At 38.9% G+C, this 9,935-nt stretch overlaps 1 protein-coding gene across 1 annotated transcript in view; it reads right to left on the bottom strand.

The window, feature by feature from the left end:
- LOC111964495 (corticotropin-releasing factor-binding protein) overlaps positions 1-9,539 on the bottom strand; it is a 14,688-nt gene extending 5,149 nt beyond the window's left edge. Inside the window, exons 1-6 of the mRNA XM_024147091.2 lie at positions 9,357-9,539; positions 8,938-9,031; positions 8,178-8,335; positions 5,811-6,021; positions 4,526-4,674; positions 4,005-4,122 (exon numbers count right to left, since the gene is read on the bottom strand). Of these exons, the coding sequence (XP_024002859.1) occupies positions 4,005-4,122; positions 4,526-4,674; positions 5,811-6,021; positions 8,178-8,335; positions 8,938-9,031; positions 9,357-9,437 (811 nt within the window). The 5' untranslated portion in view covers positions 9,438-9,539. The remainder of the gene's footprint in view (positions 1-4,004; positions 4,123-4,525; positions 4,675-5,810; positions 6,022-8,177; positions 8,336-8,937; positions 9,032-9,356) is intronic.
- Between the last annotated feature and the right edge of the window lie 396 nt (positions 9,540-9,935).

Raw genomic sequence — 9,935 nt, 5'->3', positions numbered from 1 at the left:
CTATTACGGATGTAATTAGGGTATAAGATATATTCTATTAGGATCGTGATGGGGTGGGTAATAAAGAATTTCTAGTAAGGATGTATGGTTCGTAATTAAAATTAATATATCTAGTTTAGATGTGATGGTGGGTAATAAAAAGATTATTTCGTTAGGAATAGTGATGTGGTAATAAAGCATATATGCTAGTCTAGGATGGTATGGTGGGTAATCAAAGATATATTCTAAGTTAGTGACTGTGATTGGTGGGTAAAAATATATTCTTTAGGATGGTGATGGGGGTATAAAGATATATTCTACGTTAGGATGTGATGGTGGTAATAAAGAATATATTCTAGTTAGGATGGTCGATGGTGGTAATAAAGATATATTCTTGTTAGGGCATCGGTGATGGTGACATAAAGATATATTCTTTTAGGATTGCTTCATTGGTAATAAAGATATAATTCTAGTTAGCATGGTGATGGTGGGGTTAAATAAGATATAGTTCTAGTTAGGATGTGTGTGAGGGGGTATACAAGATTAATTCTTAGTTAGGAGTGTGATGTGGTAATAAAGATATATTCTAGTTAGATGGGATGGTGGGTAGATAAAGATATATTCTAATTAGGATGGTGAATGATGCTAATAAAGATATATTCTAAGATTAGGATGGTGATGGGTAATAAAGAATATACTTAGTAGATGGTATGTGTGGGTAATCAAATGATATATTCTGTAGGATGTATGGTGGTAATAATAGATATTCTTTAGTAGGACTGATGTGGGTAATAAAGATATAATCCTAGTGTTAGGATGGTGATGGTAGGGGATCCACGGAAAGTCGGCGCGGTGAGGTGGCGTAAGATCTGCTGGCTGGCGGGGGGTTAATAAAGATATATTCTACTTAGAGGATGGTGATGGTGGTACATAAAGATATATTCTAGTTAGGATGAGTGATGTTGGGTAATAAAGATATATTCTAGTCTAGTATGTGATGGTGGTAATAAAGATATATTCTAGTTACGGATGCGTGATGGTGGGTAATAAAGATAATAATTCTATTAGTATGGTGATCGGTGGGTAATAAAGAATATATGTCTACTAGGATGGGTGATGGGTACATATAAAAGATATATATTCTAGTTAGGCAGTGTGATGGTGGCTAATAAAGATATATTCTGTAGATGGTGGATGCGTAAAGGGGTTAATAAACAATATTCTCACTAGGATGGGATGGGGTAGTAAAGATAATAGTTCTAGTTAGGATGTGATGGTGGGTAATAAAGATATATTCTTGCTAGGATGGTGAGTGGGTTAATAAAGATATATTCTTTCTTAGATGTGATGTGGTAATAAAGATATATTCTAAGCTAGGATGGACTGTGGGTTAATAATAGATCATATTCTATAGATTAGTTGCAATAAGATTCTGGTATTGAGTGGTGGGTAAACTAAAGTATATATTCTAGTTAAGGATTGGATGGTGGGTTAGTAAGATTATATTCTACTAGGATGGTGATAGGTCGGTTAATAAAATATATTCTAGTTAGAATGGTGAGGTGGTAATAAAGATATATCTTGGTTTAGGATGGTGATGTGGTAAAATAAAGATATCTTCTTGTTAGAGTATTGGGTTTCTTGTAGATTGGTGGGTAATAAAGGATATATTTTCTATTAGGATGGTGATGGTGGTTAATAAAGATATTATCTATTAGGATGTGATGTGGTTAATAAAGATATATTCTAGTTAAGGATGGTGGATGTGGGAATAAGATTATTCTATATTAGGATGGTCCGGTGTAATAAGATATATTCTAAGTTTAGCATGATGATGGTGGGAAATAAAAATAAAATATCATTCTAGTTAGATTGGTGTGGTGGTAATACAAAATATACTTCTCAATTAGGATGGTGACGGTGGATAATAAAGATATAATTCCTATGTATGGATGGTGATGGTGGGTAAAAAGATATATTCTATGTATAGGATGGTGATGGTGGGATAATAAAGATATATTCTAGTTATGATGGTGAGGTGGGTAATAAACATATGTATATTCTAGTTAGGATGGTGATGTGGGAATAAAATATATTCTCATTAGGGCATGGTGACTGGTGATTTTGTTAGGAGAGCTGCAATAAAGATATATCTATTAGGATGTGATCGTGGTTAATAAAAATGTATTCTAGTTAGAGCTGGTGATGTGGGTAATAATGATATATTCTAGTTCATGTGAGGGGGTAATAAAGATATATTCTATTAGGATGTGATGGTGGTAATAAAGTATATTCTATTAGGATGTGTGATGGTGGTAATAAGAAATAATTCTAGTTATGGATGTGATGATGGGGGTAATAAATGATATATCTCAGTTAGGATGTGATGTGTGTAATAAATCATATATTCTATTAGGATGGCTGAGTGGGTATAAAGCATAATATTCTAGTTGGTATGTGATGGTGGTAATAAAATAATTCTAGTTAGGATGGTGATGTGGTATAAGCTATTATTCGTTAGGATGTGATAGTGGCTAATAAAGATATATTCTAGTTAGGATTGATGGTGGCGTAATAAAGTATATTCTTTTAGGATGGTGATGGTGGTAATAAAATATATTCTAGTTAGGCATCGTGATGGTGGGTAAATAAGATATTTTCTAGTAGGATGTGATGGTGTAATAAAGATATATTCTATATTACGATGGTGATGGTGGTAATAAAGATGATATTCTATTAGGAGGTGAGGCGGTGGAATAAAGATATATTCAGTTAGGATGGATTGGGTAATAAAGATTATACTCTAGTTAGGATGGTGATGGTCGGTAATAAATAGTTCTATTTAGAGGGTGATGTGGGTAATAAAGATATATTCTGTAGGATGTGATGGGTATAAAGATATATTCTGACTTAGGATGTGAGGTGGGAAGTATATAAAGTATATATTTCTAGTTAGATGTCTATGTGTAATAAAGATATATTCTTGTTAGATGGTGATGGTGGGTAATAAAGATATATCTGTTTAGATGTATGTGGGTTAATAAAGATATAATTCTATTAGAATGTTGATGGTGGGGGTTAATAAAGATATATTCAGTTAGGATCGTGATGTGGAGTTATAAAGGATATATTCTAGTAGATGTGATGGTGGTAAATAAGATATATTCCAGTTAGGAGTGATGGGGTATAAGATATATTCGTTTAGAGTTATGGTTGGGGTAATAAAGATATATTCTATTAGGATGATCGGTGGGTAATAAAGAATATTCTATAGGATTGATGTTGTAATAAAGATATATTCTGAGTTAGGATAGTATGGGGGGAATAAAGATCTATTCTATTAGGATGGTGATGTGCGTAATAAAAATAATTTCAGTTAGGATGGTGATCGTAAAAGATATATCTATTAGGATGGGTGAGTGGTAATAAAACATATATTCTATTAGGATGGTGATGGGTAAAAAGATATTTTTTAGATTATGGGGTATAAAGATATATTCTTCTTAGGATGGTATGTGGTATATGCATAGGATGGAGGGGTAATAAAATATATTCTAGTTATGGATGATGATGCTAATAAAGATATATTTCTAGTTATGATGGTGATGGTGGGTAATAAAGATATATTCTAGTTAGAGATGGTGATGGTGGATATAAAGATATATTCTATTAGGATGTGATGTGGGCAATTAAAAGATATATTCTAGTTAGGATGGGATGGTGGGTAATCATAGATATATTCTGTTAGGATGAGTGATGGGGTGAATAAAAAATTATTCTTAGTTAGGACGTATATGTCAAAAAATATTTCTATAGATTGATGGTGGGGTCTAATAAAGATTATTTCTAGTTAGGATGTGATCGGTGGGTAATAAAGTTATATTCTATAGGATGGTGATGGTGGTTAATAAAGATATATTTCTACTTAGGATTGGTATGGTGGGTAATACAATATATTCTAGTTAGCATGGTGATGTGTTAGTAAATATCTACTGTATAAGATGGTGATGCTGAGTACCGCTCACCGGGACCGTTAAAGTTGTAGCAAAGGTCAGCTACAGGGAACATTTTAGACGGGTCCATCCCGTTCCCTCCCAGCAGCTCCACAAAGTCCCCTGCTCCCGCACAGCCTGGGATGGACCTCTGTAGAGAAAGACCAGCTCAATGGATTAACAAGTATTTTTACTTCCCTCCCTTACTTTCTTCCTTCCTTCCTTCCATCTTTCTTTCTTTCCTTCTACCCCCTCACACTCATCTCCACCGACTCCAAGMATCCACTCATCTTCACTGGGAGCTAACACAGTTCTCTAGGTCTTTGGCAGGGTAGTTCACTAAACCACCTCCTGCCAGAAGCCAGAATCGCTGATGTTTTTTCTATTCTTCCCCTCTTATCAGGATTTTTGATTCAGACCTGTGACACCTAGTTAGTGGAATCTCTGGCTAATTAGTGAGTGACATTAATCAACCAAAACATATCCCGGGGCGAAAAGAAAATGAGCAGTGCTTCGGACCTCTAGGCTCAGATGTTTCCCTGCTCAGGGCTCACCTTGATGGGGAAGTCGTTGAGGTGTCCCAGGCTGAGCTCAGCAATCTTGATCTCTACAGGGTAGATGATGGAGAAGCTGCAGTTCCTGTGCTGCTGGGGTATCACCATGGTGAAGCTGCCCTCTGGTGTCTGTGAGATGATATTACAGGCTGTAGGGGGAGAGGTGGGGGTGGCATGAGATAGGAAAGGGATAACTCGTCAGTTGCACAACAATGCATTGAACAGAAATGTATCTTCTGTATTTAACCCAACCCCTCTGGATCAGAGAGGTGCGGGGGGCTGCCTTATTTGACGCCCATGTAATTGGTGCGCGGGTTGGGGGATATATCAGTGTCTCTAGGCGTGTTGACCTTATAGCARAAATGCATCCATTTAAGTGGGAAAAATTGCTTAGTACAAATGCAAACACACACACACAAGTACGGCTTAGACGTGAGCAGCTTGAACAACCTAAAGGGTCACCTAAAACATTAGCACACAACCCTGGCATTATAACGTGGTATAAAGTACTATTATAGCATTACATTGGCATCCTGCCCCATGTTGGCACACCTAATAGCACGCCTGTTATTACAGCCCTTGGCMTTTCTGTACAATGTTTTCCAGTATTTTATTAATATTTTTCACTGGCATTGGACGTGGGAACGGGAGAACCCTTTTTCTCTCATTCGGGACGATATCTCTTCATAAATATCCTTACTTCTATATGCGTTATCTAATTTCGATTGKCCTGTGGCATCCGACCACAGTGCCAGTATAGGCACTTTGTTTCTAATGAAGACCACAATGTTAATTCTGGAGGAATTGTAGAGGTATCTTTGTCCATAATTACTACATCAACTGGCCGTTGTGATTTCTTTTTAGAGAGCGGGACAAGCGTGAATTTGGCCAAAAGGTATAAAAGGCTCTACATGGTCAATCCGACATCTTTTTATTTATTTTTACTTAACCTTTATTTAACTAGGCAAGTCAGTTAAGAACAAATTCTTATTTACAATAACGGCCTAGGGACAGTGGGTTAGTGCCTTGCTCAGGGGCAGATTTTTACCTTGTCCGTACAAGTTATATCTTCGACTACCTCTGGAGGTGGTCAGGAAGATCTAATCACAATCAGTTCACAATGCGACTTTTGATTGTCTACACCTGTCGACAAATGTGGGCACAATCAGAATGTGGAGAAGATCAGGACAACTGATGCGGGGCTTCAGTTCATGCACTCACAGTACAACCTTAAAGGTCATTAACACGAAGACTGGCCATCARGCTRGTGCAGGTCTCTACTCACGGAAAGGGTTGATGGGTTTCCTGACTGTCAGCGTAAAGGAGCTCCCGGCAGTGTGAATGCGGAAGAACAGCATGGCAACGTTCTGAGACGACCGCACGGTTCTCCTGACCGTCCCAGAGTCGCAGTAGTCCACATAGCGTTCCATCAACGGCAGGGCGTGGTCCTGGGAACTAGGGAACTTCTCTCCCTTCATCACCCAGCCGTCAAACACCTGGGAGAGGAGAGAGATGTGGACTTCATCAAAAGCATTCAATCAAATCCAATCTCCAGAAGTTTTCTCTGTACGCAAAACGAGGGTTCCAAAAAATGCAGATGAACAACCTGTTCACTGTAATTGACTTTTAAAGGTGGATTCCGTTTGCGCCAGTGTTCAAATCAAGAAGTGACTCTGTTGTGTCTGTGTGTGGTTAATTCCAAACAAGGTATCACCTAAGRACTAACCCAAGATAGACCACAGGGTATCGTTTCCAATGGGAGCAAGTTAAGCATAGTGGGCAGAACAAGCAAGGCGGTGGRCAGAGCCAAGCACAAGCTAGCGAGATCCTATTGGCGCGTTGTAGCATGTATTTGCATATTTCCGTTAGAAAATGCGTACTCTGTGACTCAATTTGCCCTTGCACTCCTTCTAAACAATGCAATTTTTTTTAAACGTCAAATTTCTACAGTTAAGTTTAGCCATTCATTCCGACTGGTTAACCCTTTACACTCGAGGGAATTGGCCGATATGAATATGGCTAAATTGAAATGTGGTAAGCATGATAGCAATTGAAAGGAACAGTTTTGAGATCATGGGGAAATTATCTGACCAAAGTTGATGAAACAACAGTTCACCTGACACAAGACTGAATCCAAACATTACACTGTTGATTTTATGTGCATTTGACATTTACTGTACTTTTCACCGCATTTGTTGATAACGAAATCTGAAAAYATTCTGGATTCTGAACACTTRGTAAGATGATAAGAGTATTCYTGGAAAATTTGAGGTGGGTGCAACATAAGACAGAAAAATGACAAGGATTTGAGTGAGAGGACTAACTCCAAGTGGCCAAACACCCCTCCAAAGCGTTTACAGTTCCAAAGTAATTCCAATACACTTTTATGACTCAAAGAAGAGTCCTCAACTATATGGTGCTGTAGCTCTCCCATGTGCCGTTAAGGAACTAGAACAAGCACACTTGTAGTTGATTTGTTTGGAACACAGCCCTGCATCCAAACACAATTACTGTAAAAAAAAAAAACATCTCATTATAAATCGCAATCTGTGTCAGGTGGGTGTTACTTGCGAGCTTGTTCTGTTGCCAACAKRACTAGCCAASTTATAAAATATGATCTTACAGTGTAMGGCTTTCCACAAGGCAATTCAGAGAAACCGATCGTCATTTTGGGGCGCAGAGAAAGGAGTCATGCGCGCGTTCAGGCGGGTGTTCTTCACAATGAACAACCCAGGGTACGACCCCATGTCATCTTGTAGCTGTACATCAAACACAGCGATGGAAAAAACGTTGACACTGTATATGACATGAGTTGTATAATATAGAAATGTGAAGTGCACATTTGGACTCACGGGTGTTTGGCTTGCTTGTACGACATCAAATCAGTATTTATTATAATCCTCAACGTCTCATCTTTCAAAATACTGCTTTCCGATTAGGTGCTTATTAGTGCCCAAAGATGCCATTTTCAACCCACATATGCRTATGAGTGTAAAGGGCTACRGTAAGGCTTAAGGTTYGGGATAGGGTTAAAACAGAAAAATACAAAGAGTGCCTAGCACTGGGATTGAACCCRCCATCCTTGGAGCCTACTAGATGGTAATAGGTGCTCAGGTTGCCCCTAGTGGACGGTATTGGAGGTATCTCCCGATGTCCTGGGGACTTGGACAAACGTTGAATACTGARGTCGATCTGGTATGACCTGGCTGTAAATCAAGGGTGGGACTCAATTGAAGCCTTAGCACAAATTCACAAAAGTCAAGTAAGAAAACGACACCGGAAAATACCCTATGTTACCCTTGGTGACAGCATCTGCTAAGTGACTGTATCATTTTGTGGTATTTAGGAGTCTGTAATTATCTTCTACTGAGAACGAGTGTTCCCAGGCCAGGGGGTAAGGTGAGGGATTACGCCTAGCCTCGGGGGAAGAGCACTACTCAGACCTGGGCACGAAWAACAACAAAATAATCTGCCGGGAATTTCATCCCATCAATTGTCTGGAAAAGTGAATCTATCCCTGGACCTGGTGGTGCTGACGTCAGTCAAGGTGAAGGTGGGAGGGGAATAGTATTTGGGATGTATGTGGGTGTGAAAGAGGTGGTGTGTGTGTGTTTGCTGTGTGTGTGTACTTTGCATGTGTGCGTGCGGTTACCTTGATGAAGTCTCCTCCCCTGCAGTCGATGTCGACGCTGTCATACTCCACACTGATGACCTGTTCGGGCTCAGCGATGAAGAAAGCAGCACAGCTGAGCTGAGGCCGGTCTGCTGTGAAGGTGAACTGACCCTCTACTGCCACCATGTCCAGACAACCTGAGAGCGGGAGAGGATGAGGACGGGAGGAAGAAAGGGAAGGTGGTAGAGAAGGATAGGGAGAAGGAGGASAGAAAGAGGGGAGAGATAGGGAAGAGGGGAAGAAGGAGGGAGATGGGTGTGGGAGTAACAGAGAGGGGGAGAGTGGGAGATATAGAGACAGAAAGAGAGATGACATGGAGAGGGAGAGAGAAATGGAGACAGAGACAGGGTTAACATTAAATTGTGTGCACATTGGCTGTTTATCTTTTTTTCTGACAAAAAAATGCAATCTAATATACATTTCCAATTCCTCAAGTAGTATACATCAATTTGTAAATTTAGTCAATAAAGTTATATTCAGATTATAATTATATAAATTACAAGAGGCCTAAATCACACATTTATTATTTTCGATTATATAGTATTCACACAAATCCATACACAATTGTGACAGAAAAATTCAAAATTTACATTTTTATATACCTTTCATGCTAAATAAAAGCATTTTTGAAGATTTGATCATGTCGGCAATTTTTTTTTATTGCTTCACAGATCGACCGTGTATACGGCAAATATGCATAGTAAAGGCTTTTAAGAAATTACTTCAGTTAGTTACTTACGGAGGGGTCGCCTGTAAATTAATGTCTCGGGTATTTCTCTTTTGAGCTCTGAATTAAGAAGTGCAAATAATCCCTCTGGTGTAATGTCATTTTCCTGCACACAAAAACAACCACATTTAGATCATATTTAGAAAAAGAAAGTCAAGATTTAATGTGGACAAGTGACAACAATATACCGTCAAGCAAGATAACTCAAGTGTTTTAGTTAAGGTTAGAAGCGTACGTAATGCATAAATCAAGTGCACAATGACAGTTATTACAATGATAACATTATTTGACTGAGTACAAAAAGTTGTAACAACTTTTCTCATACAGAAAACATTATTGCATTAATTGAGCTCGTATGACAAAGTCTAGTACATTAAACACATGGGAACGAAAAAGGTAAATTAACGGGCAAAGTGACTTCTGAGGCTTACCTCGATGTATCTGGTGTCTCCCTTCAGAAATGACAGACATAACACAAGGAAGAAAAGCTGCTCTCGGAAAGTCCCCTCCATATTGCTCAGTATCTTTGTATGGAGTCTCTATCGCACCTCAAGAACAGAACAGGGGAAAGTCTGGTCCCGCGCTCCAAGCCGCACTCCTCTTTTATAGGTCGACACACCGCGCGCGCCTCAATAAAAACGTACGCGGTAAAGATCAATGGATACACTGTCCCTCATATAGGCTCTACCAACCAGATTGCGTGTTTGTGACGAGAGCAAATCAGGAATCACCGTGTGCCTGTGACTCTGTGTCAGATGAGCAGAGAGAGAGAGAGAGATGAGCAGAGAGGGGGGGCTTCACTTCCTAACCTCCTGCTAGAGACACATATTTCCCTCAGATTACACAGACCAACAAAGAATTTGAGATCCAATTTTGATAAACTCTCATATCTATTAGGTTAAATACCAGTGTGTCATCACAACAGCAAGATGTATAACCTGTTGCCACAAGAAAAGGGCAACCAGTGAAGCACAAGCACCATTGTAAATACAACCTATATTTATCAGTTT

This window comes from Salvelinus sp. IW2-2015, linkage group LG5 (assembly GCF_002910315.2).
Source record: "Salvelinus sp. IW2-2015 linkage group LG5, ASM291031v2, whole genome shotgun sequence".
In the NCBI taxonomy this organism is placed as follows: Eukaryota; Metazoa; Chordata; class Actinopteri; order Salmoniformes; family Salmonidae; genus Salvelinus; species Salvelinus sp. IW2-2015.
This window is presented reverse-complemented; position numbering and strand designations above follow the sequence as displayed.